Source organism: Phoenix dactylifera, chromosome 9, assembly GCF_051530095.1.
Source record: "Phoenix dactylifera cultivar Ajwa chromosome 9, Ajwa_hap1_PhDact_Kaust_v1.1, whole genome shotgun sequence".
In the NCBI taxonomy this organism is placed as follows: domain Eukaryota; kingdom Viridiplantae; phylum Streptophyta; class Magnoliopsida; order Arecales; family Arecaceae; genus Phoenix; species Phoenix dactylifera.
In genome coordinates this window covers 29,718,209-29,737,927 of record NC_143198.1, presented here as the reverse complement: position 1 = coordinate 29,737,927, position 19,719 = coordinate 29,718,209, and the positions used below count along the sequence as shown (strand labels likewise).

General features: G+C 38.9%; 2 protein-coding genes across 4 annotated transcripts; one reads left to right on the top strand and one right to left on the bottom strand.

Moving 5' to 3' along the window:
- The first annotated feature begins 898 nt into the window (after positions 1–898).
- Positions 899–11,726, top strand: LOC120112297 (uncharacterized). 2 transcript variants are annotated; one of them, XM_039131139.2, is made up of 4 exons: positions 899–962; positions 1,248–2,988; positions 8,752–9,207; positions 11,293–11,726. In XM_039131139.2, the coding sequence occupies exons 2-4, from the start codon at positions 1,489–1,491 to the stop codon at positions 11,563–11,565; spliced, it is 2,229 nt and encodes a 742-aa protein (XP_038987067.2). In that variant the 5' UTR covers positions 899–962; positions 1,248–1,488; the 3' UTR covers positions 11,566–11,726. The 2 variants fall into 2 exon arrangements, with proteins under 2 accessions (XP_038987067.2, XP_038987068.2); XM_039131140.2 differs by having other exon boundaries at positions 955–1,130.
- A 3,326-nt stretch (positions 11,727–15,052) lies between these two features.
- On the bottom strand, positions 15,053–18,217 carry LOC103708936 (beta-glucuronosyltransferase GlcAT14A-like). 2 transcript variants are annotated; one of them, XM_008794052.5, is made up of 5 exons: positions 17,757–17,882; positions 16,787–17,454; positions 16,610–16,685; positions 16,381–16,496; positions 15,053–15,743 (listed from the first exon to the last, which is right to left on the bottom strand). In XM_008794052.5, the coding sequence occupies exons 2-5, from the start codon at positions 17,373–17,375 to the stop codon at positions 15,244–15,246; spliced, it is 1,281 nt and encodes a 426-aa protein (XP_008792274.3). In that variant the 5' UTR covers positions 17,376–17,454; positions 17,757–17,882; the 3' UTR covers positions 15,053–15,243. The 2 variants fall into 2 exon arrangements, with proteins under 2 accessions (XP_008792274.3, XP_008792272.3); XM_008794050.5 differs by having other exon boundaries at positions 16,787–18,217.
- Between the last annotated feature and the right edge of the window lie 1,502 nt (positions 18,218–19,719).

The window sequence follows — 19,719 nt, the reverse complement described above, 5'->3', positions numbered from 1 at the left end:
TTTTTCCTTTTCTATTAATTAACTCATCATTTATGTGTATTAGGGACTCCCTTGCATGAGTACAAGGTCCCTTTTTGCTTGATCTAGGCTTAATACCCTATTATAGCATGAAATCCCCTATTTTCCACCCGGATGAACAGTAACCCAAACTGACAGTGGGTTACTTCATCCCGGTTTTGATCCACTTTCAGGACTCCAAATTTGATGAAATTTTTACCTAACATTTTACACTCATAGAGGATTCCAAAGAGATAGCATGCATCATCATCGGAGGCCGTTTGGCCTCCTAAATAATTCGCCGAAGTTGGGACTTCGACACAGTTTTTCCGTAGTGCCGGAAGAATTTGTTAAAATCCGATTCTTCCTCTTTTAACCACCTCTACAACCCTTATCCGACCCCTCTAGACTATATCCACCCTTTGTATAGCCTAATGTCATCAAAAGACTAGATAGGGACGGATATTTACCTTTTTCTTTTTTTGAAATCGAGGTCCTTGCGTAGAGGGGAAGGAGATCTACACTTTTCCCTTCAGCTGGCAGCGCAACCGGAGCTTCCTTGCACCTCGAATCCCCTCCCTCTTTCTTCTTCTTCTTCTTCTTTTTCTTCTTCTTCTCTTTTTCCCTCTCTCTGTGTTTCCACGCCTGAGACCTCCTCTCCCTCTCTGTCTCAATTCCCTCTTCTCAGCCAACCCACCGCCAGACAACCCCCATTTAAGTCAAATCAAAGCACTATTCACCTTTGTTTAATATTATTAAATTCCCATTTTGCCCCTAACACTTCAACATATCTACAACTATGCCATTATTTTTTGATTCCTTCCAATTTTACCCCTTATATCAATTTTAAAGGACTATTCTATCCCTTTTTTATATAAAAAAAATATTTTGGGGTTATTACACGCCTCTCTCTCTTTCTCTCTCTCTTTATGTCGCCGTCCCTTTTCTTCTTCTTTTGAATCCAGGTATCGCTTCATTCTGTCCCTCTCTTCTTTGGTTTGATAAAATTCCGGGCTTTTTTTTTTTCGATGGCGAGGAACCCGTGCCGGGACGCTAAAAAGGGTTCCTGTGTGGTGTTTTTTGCTACTTTTCTAGAAAAGGAGATATTTGAATCCGATTTCGATGTTAATGAGGTGAATAAGAAAACAGTGATGGTCTCATCGACCCGTTCGTTGAATGGGACCTGTGTTGCTTTTTTTTCCCCCCCTTTTCCTTCTATTAAAGTTGATTTTTTGATTTTTTGTTTGTAGGATTTATGGAGTAGTTTAATCGGATTGGGGAGGCCGACTGGAGCTCGGTAGGATTCGATGAGGATGGCAGTAGGGTTCAAGAAGCCTTGCTGCCGGGGTTTCCGTGATGGATTTGGAGGGATTCTGAGATCCATGCTCTGGTCGTCGAGGTTTCTTTGATTAAGATTCTCTTTAGATTGAAAAAATTGGGGTTGGAGTTTTGATCGTTCGTTGGTGGTATTGTTGAGTGAAATTGGAGAAAATGGAGGAAGAGTGCACTTCTTGGGTGAGGAGGGCAAAGTTTTCGCATACCGTTTATCACCGGTGGAATTCTTCGAGGTCGCCTTCGATTCGTGATTGTGACTTGGAATTGAATCCGAAGAGCTTGAATCTAGAGTCGAAAAATAGGAGTTCAAGTTTGGAATCGAAGCCGAAGAGCTCGAATCTGGGTTCATCTAGCCAGGCGATTCCATCGTCGGCTCGACTCTATTCTGGGAGGGGGCTCAAGCCAAAGGCGTCAATTTTAGAGTCTTCAAATGTGTCTTCGGTTCCGTTCTCTTTCCAACCCGACAATGATCCGGTTGTAAAAGCGAAAAGCTTGAATTCAGATCCTTCTGTGCTGTCTAAGGTACGATCGGATCGCAGCTTGGGCCCAAACACAAAGAAGACAAGTGTGGTGGCTCCTAGTTTGCCCTCAGTTCCATTATCTCTCCGACCAGATAGTAATCCCTCGAAGCTGCAGCCAGAGGGCTCAGGTTTAGACTCTTCTGATTTCTCTTTCTATCCTGACAGAGATTCTGGCCCGAATCCAAAGAGCTTGGAGTCTGGTAAGGTTTCTATATCTTATGGGAGGGCTATAACAGATTATGAGCCTCCTAAAACTAGCTTGTTTTCTGATGGTAGCAAACAGAACTCTAAATCCAAGCAGAGGTCACTATCTCCTCTTCCGACTACAATCCTTTCCAATGTCTTTAAAGAAGCTAAGTTGATTGGAAAGAGATTCTCCAGCCCACCACCTAGCAGGAAAAATTCTAATAAGACCCCTGAGAGTGGCAGGTTCGCTTCACCGTCACCTCCAAAAATGAGTGATTTTCTGCATTTGTCTTCAATTAGAGCCTCTGAGAACTTGAAGACTAGTTTGAGCTCTAACAGTTCAGGTTCAAACATGGTTTCTATCTCTTCTGGGAGGACCGAATTATATCCCGATTCTCACAATTCTAGTATGATTACTAATGATAGAAATTGGAACAAGCCCAAGCAGAGGTCAAAATCTCCTATTCCCACTACTGTCATTTCAAATGTCTTTAAAGAAGCTAGACACATGCGAAAGAGATTCTCTACCCCACCTCCTAGCCGGAAGAAATCCGATAAGTCCCATGAGCATCATGAGTTCGCTTCCCCATCACCTCCTAATCTGAGTCCTCTTCAGCATTTGTCTTCAGGTAAAACCTCTGAGAAGTTGAAGAGCAGGAATGACTCTTCTTGGGCAAGATATTTTGATTATGGAGGAGGGAGAGTCACTGCCTTGGAGACCACAGAGAAATGGACTGTTGATCTCTCCAAACTGTACGTCGGGCTTCGGTTTGCCTCTGGAGCTCATAGCAGGTTACACCGTGGTATTTATAAGGATCAGCCTGTTGCTGTGAAAATTATCAAGCAACCTAATGATGACGAAAATGGAGTGATGGCTGCACGACTGGAAAAGCAGTTTGCTAGAGAAGTCACGTTTCTGTCTCATCTCTATCACCGAAATGTGATCAAGGTACTTGTTATATTATCTTTAGTTCTTCTGACATTTTGTTGCGGCTTCTGATAACCTGAATAGTTTTTTGCATCAGCATGTTGAGAAGATACATGCAATATGACCTAGTTTGCTAGCACCTTGCTGTAGTTGTCCACTGAGTTTCAGGGATGTTCAACCAGTCCTGAACTTCATTTGAAATGTAAACTGGTGAATCCTTAATGAATTGATTGGACCTAGTCCAGATAAAAGATGTAAACTAGTGAAGTGGTGCCAACCAGCCTTAAGCTCAGCTGGGAGAGGTTGAGGGTTCAAACCCTGGTGGTGGTGTCCCCACCATACTTTTCTTTAAAAAATAAAAAGTGAAGTTGGGCTCCAGATAAACTTCTTGAGCCACGAGAGAGATTTCAGAGTATGATTCTTTATATTATATTTTTTATGGCTATCTACAGGAATTTTTGATGGGATTATGTGCATGAAAAGTATTTATTTTTATGCAGTGCTATCTGGACACTTCTAAATATAGGTTTTTTTTTTAAAGATCCCGTATCTGGTTCTTATGAACACTGGGACATTTGACATCTGTGTCACATTTCTAGGTGACATTGTCTTTATGTGCTCATAATTACTCAGATAAATATGCCCACAAGTTGCATTGTCATAAAACTTAGTTTCTTTTTTTATTCAAGACAGCTGATTGAGAGCATCTTATCTACTATAAAGTTTTCAGCTGAAAACTGAGCACCTTTTGATATGGAGTGAAAAGAAAATCTGATTGAAGGATTCTTCTTATTTTTTTCCCTATGGTAGAAAAGGGTTATGATGTGTAAAAAGAAAGAAAAAGAAAAGGATGAGGTTTAAAGCACTATATAGTGGTAAAGAAGGAGATGATCATCTTGTGGTTGAAGATGGCTCCCTCGATAAGATACCTTGTGGAAGATGGAGGGTGAGATCTTGGAATTTGGGTTGGCAGGTAGTGGATATCATAGAGTAATTTCTTTGGATGATTTTCATCTCTTTCATGTACGAGGCACTATTATTTCTAAGATCTAAAAGTAACTAGAACCTTTTAATGAGTGGGGCTCTTGACCTGATTAATATTCATCCTTTGTAATGTTATATGCTGTGTAGATTTTTTTTTTTTAGATGCTTAAATATTAAAAAAAACCTAACACAACTGTGAATTTTCTTAGTTATGCTTATATAGCGCCAAAAAAATCCGAAGTTTATGTTATGCATAGGGGTGGGGCAAGGATTTGGCACGTGGGGAGGGGGGCAGCTAAATATGTAACACTGCGAGATGGCATCCACTTTAAATAATAAAATATTTATCAACTAGAGAAGAAATTAAAGGAATTATCAAAGTTCTCTTTGTATTGTTTCAGGCAAAAGGAATCATCATGTTTAACAGGATTGAATTATTATCAATTGGCAAAATGTGTTTGTTTAACTTTTGCAGGAACAAAGTTTAGAATTACCTCTTAGTGCTGATAAATTTAGAGCCCAAACGCCAAGGCATCTAATGTATTAGCCCTACATCTCTACCACAATCAGCACTGGAAACAGATCGAATATGGAATGGATACTTGTTTCACTGGTGTTCTTATCAATAGAACATTATTTTGTTCTATGTTTTATGAATTCAAAATGAGTATGTGAACCTCTCCATTTTTTATTACTTTTTCTAAAACAAACAAATGATTATACATAAAACGACAAAGAAATAATTACATCCACTCAATCACCTAACTCTTTTAGTGAATCCTCACAATTCTTCTAGGTTACATACTTTAGCTTAAAAAACTGATGGTGAAGAATGCAATCCACCAAATTAAAGATATCACTATATGGAAAGAAAATCAAATAAAAGATGTTGATGTTGCTACTTATTTCTCTTTGAAGTTTATAAGAGTTATACGAGACTAAATAGGATTGTAAATGAAATCAATTATTCATGTACGGATTAATTATTTGTGTATTCGGATCTATTTCTGTTTTACTACGATGGATATAAATATGAATACAAATGTTAGATGGATGCTAAATTTTGGATACAGAAGCCAAATGGATATTTATCCGATCCATTTTCATCCCTAATCACAATCTAATAGCTCCAAGTCCCCTCCAGATATGAGATCCTTCTGATGGATAGAATTGATAGATCATCTTTGGAGTCTGACCCCTTGGGTTATATAGAGGGATTTGGATCACAAAGTCCTCCTTATCAAGTATGCTTCTCAACATAATAAACACAATCTAAATAGACCCAGCTGCTAGAATCATCCACTCACTCAGATATATCCCTTATCAATAACTGAGATGGATCCTGCCCTCTTATTAATATTTTATTTGTAGGCTGTTGATAATTACAATGCACTAGATAAAATAAAATTACCATCTAAATTTAATAAGGCCAACTGACATTTACTTATACCAATGAATTGTTCTACAAGTATTTTATAAGTATACAAAAAGATGATTGCCCTTCAAGTTGGTATAATTACTTTACAAATTACAATAGTTCAAACCCTACTATGCATACCAACCTTTTACCTCGCATAGGGTATAATAGGTAAAAGTACATTATTATGATTAAATAAAGAGTAAAGACATAAAAATTGCATGATTTATTAATATTATAGTAATAAAAATTTTAAAGTGTTACCAGATATTGTTGTTTCACAGATTCAGTCATAAAAGCCTTGGGGCTTTTTCTAAGTAGTAGACAAAGTAGACACAAAGTTTGGAATAGATTTTGAGCTCCACTAGACAAGATACCTTTTCAAGGGAGAAATTTAAAAATCTTATCTTTATAATGGCAAGCCAAATTCTTTTAAGAAATCAATGCCAAAATAAAGCCTATCACCATTTATGGAAGTCTTCGTTCAAATTTGCCTCTCTTTCTCTCTCTAAGAACTTTTCCAACTCCCTGCCTGTTTCTTCATCCTTAAACTATAAAAAGCAGCTTAATTTCCAAATTTTAAATCTAAGAATACCCCTGATTGGTTTTCTCTTGTAAAGGATTTAAAAGTTGCAAGACTTCTATAGAAGACGAGACTCCAAAAGCTCCTAAGAAAGATATCTTAGTGTATCTGGACTCTAGGAACTTTCAAAGAGGAGGAAGAGTAAATACTTCTCAACCATGAGACTAAGGTGAGGGATAATGCATTGAAACTTTATAAATTAGTTATCTTTAGAATTTAGATTTTAGTTTAATTATTCCAAATTTAAAATCTTTAGCAGTGCAATATAACTAGTATAAATTAAATATCTATAATCCATTGGCAACATGGCAAGAGGACAAAGCACTTCCCCACTTTTCAAAATAATAAATTATATTCTTTCCCTTTAAAACCTGCCTCAGCCCCAATCTTTCCTTATAAGACTTTTAGTTTCCATATAAGGATTGTGGGAAAGATAAATACAAGTTTCAAGGGGGAGCCATATGGGCACCGCCGAGGGGTCCCCCCCCAACAGCATGTTTGGTTTTCCTTCTATTTTATAAAAAGAGAAGCCAAAATCTAGGTTTTCTAGCTTCTTCTAAAAGCACGTCTGACTATTTCTTCTTATAGATGCACTTTTCAGATAATGTTATCAAACACTATTTTTTAAGAAAGTGCATTTTAGAAAGTGACTTTAAAAGCACTTTTTTAAGCAATACCATACATGAGTCTGAAAATTTCTCTAATGTGGCACACAATTGATCCCCTAAGTCTGAAAGTTCCTTCAATGTGTCCCCCAAAAGTTTTGAAGTAGAATATCAGGAAATAACTTGTATCATTGGAATTCCATTTTGTATGGTCTTTTAACAATCACCACTCTTCCACACCTTTAATCTTAGATTTTTGAGTTCCCACAATCAATGATATTTCTCATTCCAAGGCATCTTGTCTCTTTGGACTCTAAATAGCTATTCTCTAGAGATTTTTATTGTTTTGTTTGTTCTATTCTAAACAATATAAAAATTAGAAAATAATGATTATAGACCAGCAGCTCTTTTTCCATCCATGACAGCCCCTTAGCAGGGGCTTATCTTGTAGGACTCTAATTGGTATCTTTTTATTTTTTTTCCTTGACTTTTCAACCTGAATCTCTTAAAGGGACTATTATTATCTTAGTTGGTGATTGTTGGTTGAGATTATCTCCCTTGCTCATGGCTCATGGCCAAAACCTAACTCTCTCACAATTTGCCTTGTAAATGCCCCCAAGTTCTTTTGATAGAAATTATGGGCTTTGCTCAGAAAAATAGGAGCTTGTCCTTCACAGATTTTATGGACTATTATTTTGAGCAAGGTCCGCCATACCGACCGTATCGACGTACCGGTGAGCGCCGGTACTGGTACCGAACCGAATCGGTACTATACTGGTTTGGCTGGTTCGGGTCAAAAACTAAAAAAAATTTGGAGCCGGTACGTGCTGGTACGTACCGGTACGAGTCAGTATGGGTTGCGAATGGTCAGAACCGAAAAATGTAGCTGTACCGTATCGGTGCTGTCCGATACCAGCCCGTACCGACCGGTATGGCATACCATGATTTTGGGATTGAGGGTGGTGGGGTGAAGGGGGGGGGGGGGGGGGGGGGCTACTTACAATGTTAGTTAGATTGTAGCTGGGATTAATTTTGAAATTATAATATTTGGTTGGGAGCAGAGATACTTATGGAAAAGGAAAGACTTAACTGCATTACTTTGGTGATGGATGATAGTTGATGTATAAGGAAAAAGAAATTGGGGATCAACTTTGATGGTGAAGTGGCGGTAGGGCTAATATACGTAGCGATTCTTTTGAATTTTACATGGGAACAGAGAATATTTAGGGGGTGTAATTGTAGCCCCCGGTAATGTATCACAATCCTGCTTCCAAGACAGGGAATTAAATCATGTGTTGTGCCTTTCCCAGTCAAGAGCCAGCGCATCAGCATATTGTACCACACAACCACATTCTGTAATCACTTCTATCAAGGAACTAAGCAAAACAGCTATAGATACTACGATGCCAGGACAAACTTTTTTTTCTTCTCTACTTCTCATATACACTACTTATAGTTGCCTTTTTACTAAACAGTAGACATGTAAACACTTTTGTGACCTGAACATAATAAACGTAGCATTCTAAGATGCACTAGAAACATGTGCTGGTTGCTAACATATATGTTCTAACGGCGTTCTTTTAAAGAAATCTAACTCATAAACTAACTTAGATGACACTATATTGGACTTGAAAAGCAAAAATGAAGATAAAGCACTTATAGGATATCGAGAATGTTGGGAAGAGGAATACTATCAACTAAGCACTTAAAGTTTAATTGCGTATCTATGCAGTTTGCTTGCACCTTTCTATCTGTGCCAGCTCAATTGCTGCATATTGCAGTAATATGCTATGGTATGAGCTGATAAAAAATGATATATAGCTTTACAAGCTAGTACCAATGCCGACTGTGGCCTAGAATGTATCATATAACATGGTATAATGTGGATTAGCACAGACACTGCTGCAACATAGATGTGGTCTTGTGTCAGATTAGAAGGCCATTATTAGGTTATTGTCCTGGCACTCCGGGCTCTTGAGAGAGACGGATGGGATACATGCGTAACCTTTTGGCTTTTCTTATTTAAATATAAAGTGGTTGCCTGATGACTCGAATTCGCACCATTGCGCTTGTCGGCCCAAGCCTTTTACTATTCACTGAGCAAGCTTAATTGAAAAGACAAAGAATTATATTATAATACAATTACATATCATGATCTGTGTTATCTCCATCTGATTATTTCTGGTTCGATGCAGCTGGCAGGGGCATGTAAAAATCCACCAGTCTTTTGCATCATCACAGAGTATCTCTCGGGAGGCTCTTTAAGAGCGTTCTTGCACAAACTTGAGCACAAATCCCTTCCTTTACCAAAACTAATTGCAATTTCTTTAGATATTGCTCGGGGCATGGAGTATATTCACTCACAAGGGGTTATCCACCGTGATTTGAAACCCGAGAATATCCTATTTGATCAAGACTTCTGTGTAAAAATTGCTGATTTTGGAATAGCATGTGAAGAAGCATATTGCGATGCATTAGCAGAGGACCCTGGCACTTATCGCTGGATGGCGCCTGAGATGATCAAACACAAAGCTTATGGACGGAAAGTGGATGTTTACAGCTTTGGGTTACTGTTATGGGAGATGGTGACAGGTACTGTCCCTTATGAAGACATGACACCTATCCAGGCTGCTTTTGCTGTGGTTAATAAGGTATGCTTTTCTATTGTCGCAGATGTTCCTCTCTAAGATCTTTATCTGATATCTTTTTCTTGTTAAGCTAGAAATTTGTATTAGCCAATGCTAGACAATCTTGTCAATAGCAATAAACTTATCAAGGTAGCATTGTCTGACATCCAGCCATCACATTACCCAAAAACGTTTTCATGGCGTGCTTGCAAGCTGGTGTCAATATTTTGAACAACTCGCCTTTTTTCCAATTATATAGCTGGCTAGTGTGCTGCAAGGTAAATATTCTATATTGACTATCCAAACAGTACCTGCATATTCATGGTAGAATTATATAGCTAGCTAGTGTGCTGCAAGGTAAATATTCTATATTAACTATCCAAACACTACCTGCATTTTAATGTAAAATCCATTTATTAATATGTAGAGTAAGGTTTTTAAATCTCAATATATCAGTTATCTCGGTGAATGGATGAACTGAGATCTCGATTTATCTCAAGCAATATGGTAAGTGGAAAGATTTGGAGGGAACCAATATTTTTCAAGATCTCAACTGATATTTTCAGGTCGAGATATCAAAATCTTAGCCAATACGGTACATCTATGATCAAGAACTATATTTAAGCAAAATTTTAAGTTTATTAGTTAGCAAAGCCTATTTAATGAAACAAAAAATAAAAAAAATATCGGTCAATACGAATATGTTGTATTGGTCAATATCTTGGATTTTATCGGTTTATATCAATCAAGATAATAGGGTCGAGATTTTTATATACATTGTATCGAGGGGGTGCCCGATACTGATACTAGGAATAGAGCACCCCCCCCCCCCCCCCCCCCCCCCCCCCCCTCTTCTTTTGCAGGTCAATCTTTTCCAACTCTCTGACAACCAATCACAAAATTGATTACTTGGATGGACAGGATTATTGGGAGAAAACAATCCAAATTAAGATAGAGTTTTTGTTTAGTGGGAGTCTTAAGGTGCTAATTAAGGAGAGAGGGAGTGGCCTGGTAGGAGATGGCTGTGGTGATTAAGAGAGAGAATATTTTTTTTCTTCTTTTTTTGAGTGAGTTAGTTGATTACGATATTTGTGTCCTCTAGCTTAAGACTTCAACGGTGGCTTCCATTTCTAGTGTGATATAGTGGCTTCCTTTCTTACTACAACATTAATTGCTAATAAGATTTAAGTTATCCTATTAAATTTGTCTCTGAATATTATTTCTCTTTACATATATTGTACTTTGGTGGCATTGTATAATTAATCTTTTATATATTCTTTATATTAGGCAATTTAGCTTTAGATAGTAGGTAAACTATTGTTTGATTAAATTGTTCATTAAATGATTTGTTCTCTGTTAGAATACATGCATCTTATACTGGTAACAACCAAGATTGATGAAAGGCCTCATGTTTGTTTATGGAAAAAAAATTCCCTCATGTTCTTTCGAACATATAACATATTCAGACATAAGAATTATATTTTATAATAAATAATTTCTGTTGTAGTATCTTTTTTTATAATTCCAAGGAATATAAATCTATAATTTATTATATTCTTTTTGTAACAAATAAACTTTTATCGCATATTAATGATAATACACCCAGGAGGAAATTCTGGCTCGGTTTCTGACCGACAGAAACTGTGATCTTGGCCAAGGTCTCTGCTGCCATGAAAACCTTGACATAGAGATAATGGCATAAGAAGTGCTGACATCTGCTCCAAAAAAGAAAAGAGCATTGACCTTTCCATCAGTGTTTACAAATTGACCAAAATACAACATTACAGCCATTATTCTATTCTGCTACCACATTGAGTTCGAAAAAGCCATCTTTGTACATGAATTCATTCGCCTGCCATTTTTAGTACATAGTATTATGTTCTATATTGTTCATTCCTCAACATAAAACGTTTTTCGTCGACTGTTTAAAGGGAAAAGATTTGCAATGCCTTTTTATATTTTGATTACTACGGTCATCATTCTTCGATACAATGAAACAAGCTTTGCCATGATTGTGTATATATATATATATTTTAGTTATACTAAAAAGCAGAGATCATTGCTGGCATCTTGCTATGATGCCCTAACAACTAGAAATGCCCTTTTCAGAACCTGAGGCCTGTCATTCCTTCAGACTGCTCTGCACCTTTACAAGCATTAATTGAGCAATGTTGGGCTCTGCATCCAGAGAAGAGGCCCGAGTTTTGGCAGATAGTGAAGGTCTTAGAACAGTTTGAATCTGCTCTTGCTCGTGATGGAACCCTCAGCCAGCTTCAAAACTTGACCAGCCGGGATCACAAGAAGTGGTTGTTCCATTGGATCCAGAATCTCAGACCCTGGCATGTCAATGGTTCAGGGACCCCGCAGTCTAGACTGCTATAGCTTCTCGCTCTGAATCAACTAGTCTTGATGGATTTTCTGCCTTTGTAGTTATGATGTTTCATCTTACTCCAACTGAATAAAACTGCAGGCTATTTTCTGTAATTTTTTTAGTGAATAGCTGGTTCTCTTACTGTGAATAGATATTTCACTTCTTTGTCAAATGGACAGCTGTTTCTGCCTTTGCATTTGCATGAGAAAACAAGCCATCAGTGGTTTCAGATGCACAGCATGTCCATAATATTTTTGCAAGGCAACAGATTCTGGTTCATGTTAGTTTTCAATGTCTATGCCCTCGATTTTTTTAACCTCATTATTTGTATGATATGTCAAACAGTTCTTAGTTAAGTTTGCCGCACACTTCGGCATATGCTTTGCATGTCAGCAAGTAGACTATGATACTTTGTATGATAAATCAAAACCCACTTTTGTCCCCCTATACATAGGGTAGAAGTGTGGATCCAAGTATGTAATCTGCCTGACTTCTTTACATCTCCTTGTTAATTCTTTTTATTGTGTTATTAACTTGTGTATCATAGGAACAGTGATACCATATGACAAGCCCTGCATATATAGACTGGTTATTGACTACTAGTCTTTGAAGAATTACACGCTCCTGTCTTGTTCTTGAATCTTTGGAATACTCGAGTGGGATCTTCTTCTTTGAAGACTAGACTTGGGCAGCACCAGTTTGTTCCTATTGGGAGCCTTGTCATTTTCATTGGAAGGGAATGAGTGGCAACCTTTACTAGAGTCCAAAAATAGAAGACTCATTGGAAGGACTTGGATGTCAAGATCTTCCTAACCTTCTTGTGGACGTGCAACGATCAGTGTGAGCCTTTTATCTCTGTCGATCAGCCACCATTGTAATCCATTGGAATCCAGGTATTGTCATGAATCCTTTTCTCCTCTCTTTTTCCCCCCCTTTTTTTCCTGCCTGCCTAACACTCTTACCCATATTGCCTGCTCAATTTTTGGAAATTTTATTTTTTGATTTCCATGGATATTTCTATACTCGACTGGTTTATCTGTTTTACTATGGGGTTACTTTATCCGGTTAAACTATTGAAGATGTAAACTGAAAAGACGGGGCTGATTGGCCCGAAGATTGGAATGACCCTAAATGAGCTCCTTGGCAGCATGAGTCTTTTTTTGATGAAATAGTTGGTGTGAGATGGAGAGAAATCTTCTATTTTCTGCATATTGTTGTCTTAAAATCGGCAGTAAAATTTAGAATGCTAAAGATAAGCTTCTACTTTGGAGTCAAAAACGAGTTAGTTTTTCTGATCAAAATCAGAATGTTGATAAGGTGATTTATTTGAGAATGTTGACAAGCTCTTATGCACTATGTTTTCCCATCTTGGGTGGCCTGTGGCCATCTTTTCTGCTTGTTTCTTTTTCCATATAATGTTTTCTTTTGACCTTCACGGCTCTATCTTTTTCAGCGTTTCCATCTCCCGTCAAAAGTTAGAATTCTAATCCTCTAGCTCAGACTATAAAAAAGCCATCACTTTCTATCCTCAGAGCATGTATATTCCGCAGGAATTGGTCACCTCTTGGCTCATTCATCTGTCTCGTTCCAGTTATTGAAAATTATGTTGCTTCAATAATATACTGAAATCTTTCACTCTAAGCATCCATGGATCATTCAATTGCCATGCTTTTAAGAACATGGTAGATTCAGAAAGGCTGTTTCTTGCTGCGATGGTAAGCTTCCTGCAGTTAAATCACTGTCTCGGAAACGGGACCAGTCCTCTCGGCCATTGCTTCAATCTTTGTTGGGCCTTCACTTTGCTAGCTAGTGATTTTGTAACGGACAAAGGGTCGTTGATTTTATTTCCAATGATGACAATGGGACTTGGCTCCACTGGTTGACACTTCTCCCCTCAGCCTATAGCCTTAGGTGGCACTGCAATCATGTTTATCAAAATAAAAAGAAAAAGAAAAAAATAAAGAGGGCGGACGAAGAGGGATACTTCATTCTCTGGTACCTGTTTGGAAGACTTCTAAGCAAATGATGGGCTCTGATCCTTGCCTTTCTACCAATAAAGTGGCCTGACTGCCACTTTCTACCAATAAAAATCTAGTAAGTGGCTAGAGCGATGGCAAAGAGGATGGGATCTAGTTGGCGACCACTGCTTCAGACTCAGGGGCAGAGAAACTAATGGGAGGAGGCTCACAACAGGATCGGGAAAAGAATTTGTTTTTTTAAAAGAGATTTTGCATTGTTACTTCTTTATCTTACAAATTATGTTCAGAAATAATTTTTAAACAACTTTCATAAATATTTAGTATTTGATATGCATAGAAGAAATACATATGACTTTTATGAACGCACTTAAAAGACAGGCAAGCGCACAAAAAGTAAAAAGCCAGAAAGAACTCTTTCTGGCTTCTCCTGAAATTTATTTTTACTTCTACTTATTTGAGTAGTATTTCTGCAATTATGTTAACAAAATATTTATTATTTTTCTTAGATTTTTTGAAGAATGACATTTTTTTTAAAGCAGCACAAACATGATCTGAAAATGCTAAAGGATGTGACAGCATTATTGCCCGCAGCTCTCTGAAAAAAATTGCTGGTTTTGTCATCTAAAGATGCTCAAAGGTGATATGATGACTCGAGTTCCGACAGGACAACCTGGGGGAGACTAAAATAAGATACCATTTTGAGTATTGAAATAGGACCCTCAGCAGCACATCTTGGAACTTCCCTTTTTCTAAGTGTTGGAATGGGACAGAATGGCAGTGTATCCTATTCCATAAAAAAATCGAGATAGTGCCGCCCATGAAATTTAAAACCTTGAATTTTGTTGTATGTATCAACAGGAACATCTGATGCCTATGTTCCAACCTCTAGATCAAGGAATACCCTATGAAGTTTCAGAACATAATCTAACAAAAAAAAAAAAAAGGTTTTCTTTGAAAGATTCTTGAATACCGTCTGTTAATATACGAATACATCTAACCTCTCATATAACGACTTTGCTTGCACTCAGTAGATGTGTAGGGTGGTTACTTCACTTTGAAAAGGAGAATTCTCAAAGATCCCAAAAATGATAAACATACATCTTTCGCCTCTAAAATATAGCATACATCTTTAAGAGATCAGAATCTCAGAGTGTCAGTTACATGTTAGATTTCGGCTGAGTGTATGACACGGTCATATACGGTCAGATGTATGAGACATACTCCCTTGCGAAGTCAAATGATGCTACTCTATCTAGAAATAGAATGGCAGCCTATAAGCAAGCAGATATCCAAGAGGTATTTCAGCTGGCTGCTGCAACATGAGATTGCCCGAGTTTCACAGTAACATCTTCTGCGGCGATGTGGAGCTAGCTCATTTCACTAAAAGCCATCAAATCTTCTGAGAGGAACAATAAGCTGCAGGAAATAACAAGTTAACTGTGTAATTAACATCTCATGCTCGCTGATGACCTGAAAAGAGTAAAGAAAAAGCCTCAAGCACTCAATTAAGAAGTGTAACTAAAACACAACTCAGATTTCTTTGAACTATAGTTCATTGATGACTTATCTACAGATATCCCAATTGCAGTAACTGAATCACTTTTCCCCCCTCTGAAATTTTACTGTTCTGCCAGAGTCTCTAATAAGTGACATCGAATCCTCTTTCTATACTCTGCTATCATGTAACATTTACCTTGTTACTCTGAGATCTTATTTACACTGCTTCGAAGCAAACCTCTCTGAGTAAACTACTCTTTCCATAAGCTTAGCTAGCCTGTCAGCCCCTGGTCCCGGCTTCAGCTGTGTCGGGTCCCCGGCTGCCGAGCACGGCGGACTTCCCTCACACCAACCACCAGGGACAAAGCTCCCGTTCTTCCGGCCTAGGAGATCTGCATCAATCTTATCCAGTACTGTGTCGTTTCTGCTGAACTTGCGGGCGAAGGGTGCGCTGCTGCCGATCATTTTAGGGACGTCGGCGAGGGAGAGGATGTGAGGATGCTGCTTTGGGGGCACATCCCATGAAATGTAGTGGAGGTCATGGTTCACGACGGTGTGCATGAACTCGGGCGTGTTGCAGATGACTGTGTGGAAATAGCCTTCAGGGGAGGAAACGAAATTGGTGTAGTACATGAGGACAGTTCTTGGCAGGTTGTCCCAGCCCCAGATACAGTACTCAACAAACTCCCGGGTCAGGGCCATCCATGCAGAGCCTGTTAGAATCACAACAACAGCAGCATTCAACTCCAAAGCATAAGTGATAGAATTCGATCTTTGTTCTTCTCAGCATAGAAGGGAATGCATTTGTTCAGATAAGTTTGAGCCCACTATGTGAGCAGGGAAGTGCTACATCAGAGCCTGTTAGAATCACAACAACAGCAGCATTCAACTCCAAAGCATAAGTGATAGAATTCGATCTTTGTTCTGCTCAGCATAGAAGGGAATGCATTTGTTCAGATAAGTTTGAGCCCACTATGTGAGCAGGTAAGTGCGACATCGTCGCACAGATTTCTCCTAGCCCTGAATTGTAGAATATTTCCCAATGAGATAGCTGCCATTTAGGAACTATGTAAGCGTAGCTAGAGATTTCTAAGCTCCCTTTGTTTCAAGAAAATCAAAGCAAATAGGAGCACAACGTAATGCATGCAATTATGATATGGAGAACTGATATCTAACTTGCCTCGTAAAGGCAATGAATATTTAACTAGCCAAAGAGGGGACAAGGTGAATCAGATTAAATTAACCGACATATTGAATTCTAGTTTTCTGGATCAGAATAAGTTCTTACGGAAGAATACAAATATCAACATGTTCGAATGAGTAAGAACTAAGAACCAGCAGAATTTTTACCTGTAAACAGCTTAAATGCAGTTGGTAGCTCTCTACTCTGAGTCGCCGAGAAGATATCCTTCTTCTGGGACATATAAAGCCCCGGGTCTATGATCAATGGCTTTGCCCTCTGCCCCCTGTAACACCACCGCCAAAACCAAATTCCACTGTCATGCCCCATGATTTCTATACTTGGAACTGCAGAATGGATACATCATGAAGCCTGAAAGATAGAATGATATCAACTTACGCCTTCCATCCCAATCGACTTGTATGGTCGACGAAATTCAAATTCCTGGGCAGCGATGAAAAAGTGTGGAGGATATCTACACCCACCCACAAACATCAAATCAATAAAGCTTCTTAACAAGACGATGGAAACAAGCACCAATTCAAATCAGAGGAGATCCGAAAGGCCTACACTCACCATCTTGCGTTACAAGAGGATAGTCGGAGGCGCTGAGGTTTATGAACCAGTCCCAGTCCTTGCTCTTCTTGAGAAGTATAGCACAAGCATGGAGAGTGTTGGCAACCATGGTCGGCCCTCGATATGTCACCATGTTAGCCTTAGTGATCACATGAACGTTACCGACCTCGCGGAGAAGCGTATCATTCGCCACCCGAGAAGCCAATTCCAGTCTCTCGGCAGCCGGCGATTCCAAGTCCAAGTGGACCACGTAGAGGTTCCGGGGGTGGTAGAGAGCCTGCAACGTCCTCCACAGGAGGTCCAGGTCGCCCTTGGATCCCGAGACCAAGTAGGCCAGCCGGGGAATCGTCGGGCCGGCAGGCGGCGGTGGGCGGTCGGCAAGCTTGGATTCCACGAAGGCGGATCTCGAGGTCATCGAATTCCCGTCTCGGGAGTTGGAGAAGATGCTGGGGAGGGAGCAGAGGTGGCCCATGTTGAAAGAGGCCACGACGAGAAAGATACAGACGGCGGTGCTCAAGGCCAACGGGCATAATGCCCATTTCTTCTCCATGGTTGGAAGCAGAGGAACTCTTGCCTTAATAAATTCCATCCTGTATACGTATAGAAGTATCCTGCCCCTTGAAGCAACTTAGGATGTATGGCTTCTAACTATATATATACTACAACTTCTGTCAAGAAAAGGAGATGGAATTAATTCAGGGAATCAGGATTCCTTGAAAAACTAAAACAAAGAAACAAAAGAGAGGCAACAACTGAAGATAGGGAGGAACAGAGAGGTGGCGATTTTGTGTAATTCTCGAAGGGGATACAAAAAAATAAGAATAAACGAATGAGGAGAAGAACACCAGATCCAAGAAAGAAACTGGAAACAGAGGGGTAAAGGTTTAGAACTTAGAATCTATAAATAAGAAGAAGAGCAACAACAGATACAAGAAAGACAGCAAGAACAAGGGTTTGAAGGCCAGATTACTTGAGGGAGAATACAACGAAGCAATAACAAGAACAACGGAGTCACCGTGACTTCCTTAAAGGATTCCGTTAAGGCAACTGGAGAACAACAAAGACGGTTATAATAATAACCTTTAAGAAACTAGTTAGAAACAGAAGAAGATCCAAACACACAAAAGAGAGAGAGAGAGAGAGAGAGAGAGAGAGAGAGAGAGAGAGAGAGAGGAAGGTGACAAGAAAAACATAAAAAACAAAAACAATGGGGACCAAAGGCTCCGGAGAAAATAAAGGATGGAGCCAAAATCGGAGGAAAGCAAGAGCTGAAAAAAATATCGTACATTGGGAAAGGCAAAGAGGGTTGAAGATAAGATAGAGAAACAGAGGAGGAAGTTATCGGCTTTCTCCGTCCATGTGAATTTATATCTATTTTTGTGTATTATTTATTATTCCCGCAGCTTCTTTCACCTTTCTTTCTTATAGTACACACGTTTTTCAGTCTTGTCTGTAACCACCAAAAAATGGCAATAGCGGGGAGAGGTGTATACGTAGAAAATGGGGGTGGAGTTAACTTGAGTTTCTGGTATATTGCGGTGAGCTAATAAAGCGGGAAACGGTTGTAGTTAATGGGCATTGAAGTCGCACTCAGTCTGGCCGAGACGGCAACCACGTCGCCGAACCCAATCCGCCTCTCACGTGGTTACGTAGCCACCTCTGCTTCTAAATATCAAATTTTACATTAATATCCTTCTAAAATTGATATTTGCATGTATACTCTTATAAAATTTTGTTATTGTACAAATGCCCGTAATATAATAGTTGTTCTAACGGTGTTAAGAAAAAACATATTTATTTTAATTAAAAATAAAATAAAATTTTAAAATTACGCTATTGCTCTTGTCTTCTTCTTCTATTGGGATTCCAATCTATGTCTACCCAGTAAGGATATTTTAGTCATTTTAATTTGAAACTGTTAATTTTTTAACGTCGTTAGATAACATAGGTACATATGCAAAAATAAAAATAAAAAAGGGTAGAATGATAAAACAAGTGTTTTATAAGGGTATACATGTAAATATTAATTTTGGAAGAGTATTCATGCAAAATCCGATATTTAGGAGGATATTCATGCAAATTTTTAATTTTTTAATTTTTTTATTTTTTTTTTGTCTGTCACAGTAGCCACCTCTTTCGCATTCCTTGATTTGATTCCACGCTTTCCATGTCCCCACGGTGACTCCGAGTTTTCGGGCGCGTCCTTTCCGCCCTGCATTTCCGTAGCTTTTCTTTGAACTTACATCCACGGTTGAAGGATTAAAATTCTACGGCATCGTAACGTTTAAGAGTAGCTAACTTTTGTCCAACTCCAATACGTCGTCTTCTTCCCCTTGTTCAGGTCTACTATTGCATCCCGTCCAATGACAATGTGAGCTCTCTTTTCCGCTTTGGGAATGGTTGCTGCCTGCGAACTCAGTGCGAAGGAAGGAAGAACAGTGCTACTGTGTTGCTGTGCTAGGATTTGAGACCAAGAACAAGAAAATGAGGCCGAATAGGACCAATAGCCATAAGCCATAAGCCATAGGATGATATGTTATACCAGTAACCAGGCTTAAGAGCTTTACAGCGATGGGATTTCTTTCCCACGTCTCGTGGTCTTGAAGTCTGAAGCAATTTTCCACAGGCCATAGCGAAGTAGGCAACTAGCTTTCAGCCTTTCATGTTTTCACAGTTTTGTAGCCCTGCGAACATCTTCTTTCTCACAGTATTGGCCAAGGGCATTCCTTTGGGCCGCCTCAGGCGACCGAGGCAGGCGACCGCCTCCGTCGCCTAAGAGTTGGGCCGCCCTGTCTTATAGCATAAAGAATTGTTTTTTCTTTTTATGTATATATCTTTATAAATATCTGTATATATATATATACCCTCATTAATTTACTATTTATGTCTATATTTTATAAATTATTATTTTTACATATAAACCATTATAAAGA

Coding starts and splice junctions, on each gene's coding strand:
- LOC120112297 (XM_039131139.2), top strand. CDS start 1,489: ATGGAGGAAGAGTGCACTTCTTGGGTGAGGAGGGCAAAGTTTTCGCAT. Junction 2,989..8,751: donor ATCACCGAAATGTGATCAAG/GTACTTGTTATA, acceptor GGTTCGATGCAG/CTGGCAGGGGCATGTAAAAA. Junction 9,208..11,292: donor CTTTTGCTGTGGTTAATAAG/GTATGCTTTTCT, acceptor TGCCCTTTTCAG/AACCTGAGGCCTGTCATTCC.
- LOC103708936 (XM_008794050.5), bottom strand. CDS start 17,375: ATGGAATTTATTAAGGCAAGAGTTCCTCTGCTTCCAACCATGGAGAAG. Junction 16,497..16,609: donor AGTCGATTGGGATGGAAGGC/GTAAGTTGATAT, acceptor GTGGTGTTACAG/GGGGCAGAGGGCAAAGCCAT. Junction 15,744..16,380: donor TGCATTTAAGCTGTTTACAG/GTAAAAATTCTG, acceptor TGATTCTAACAG/GCTCTGCATGGATGGCCCTG.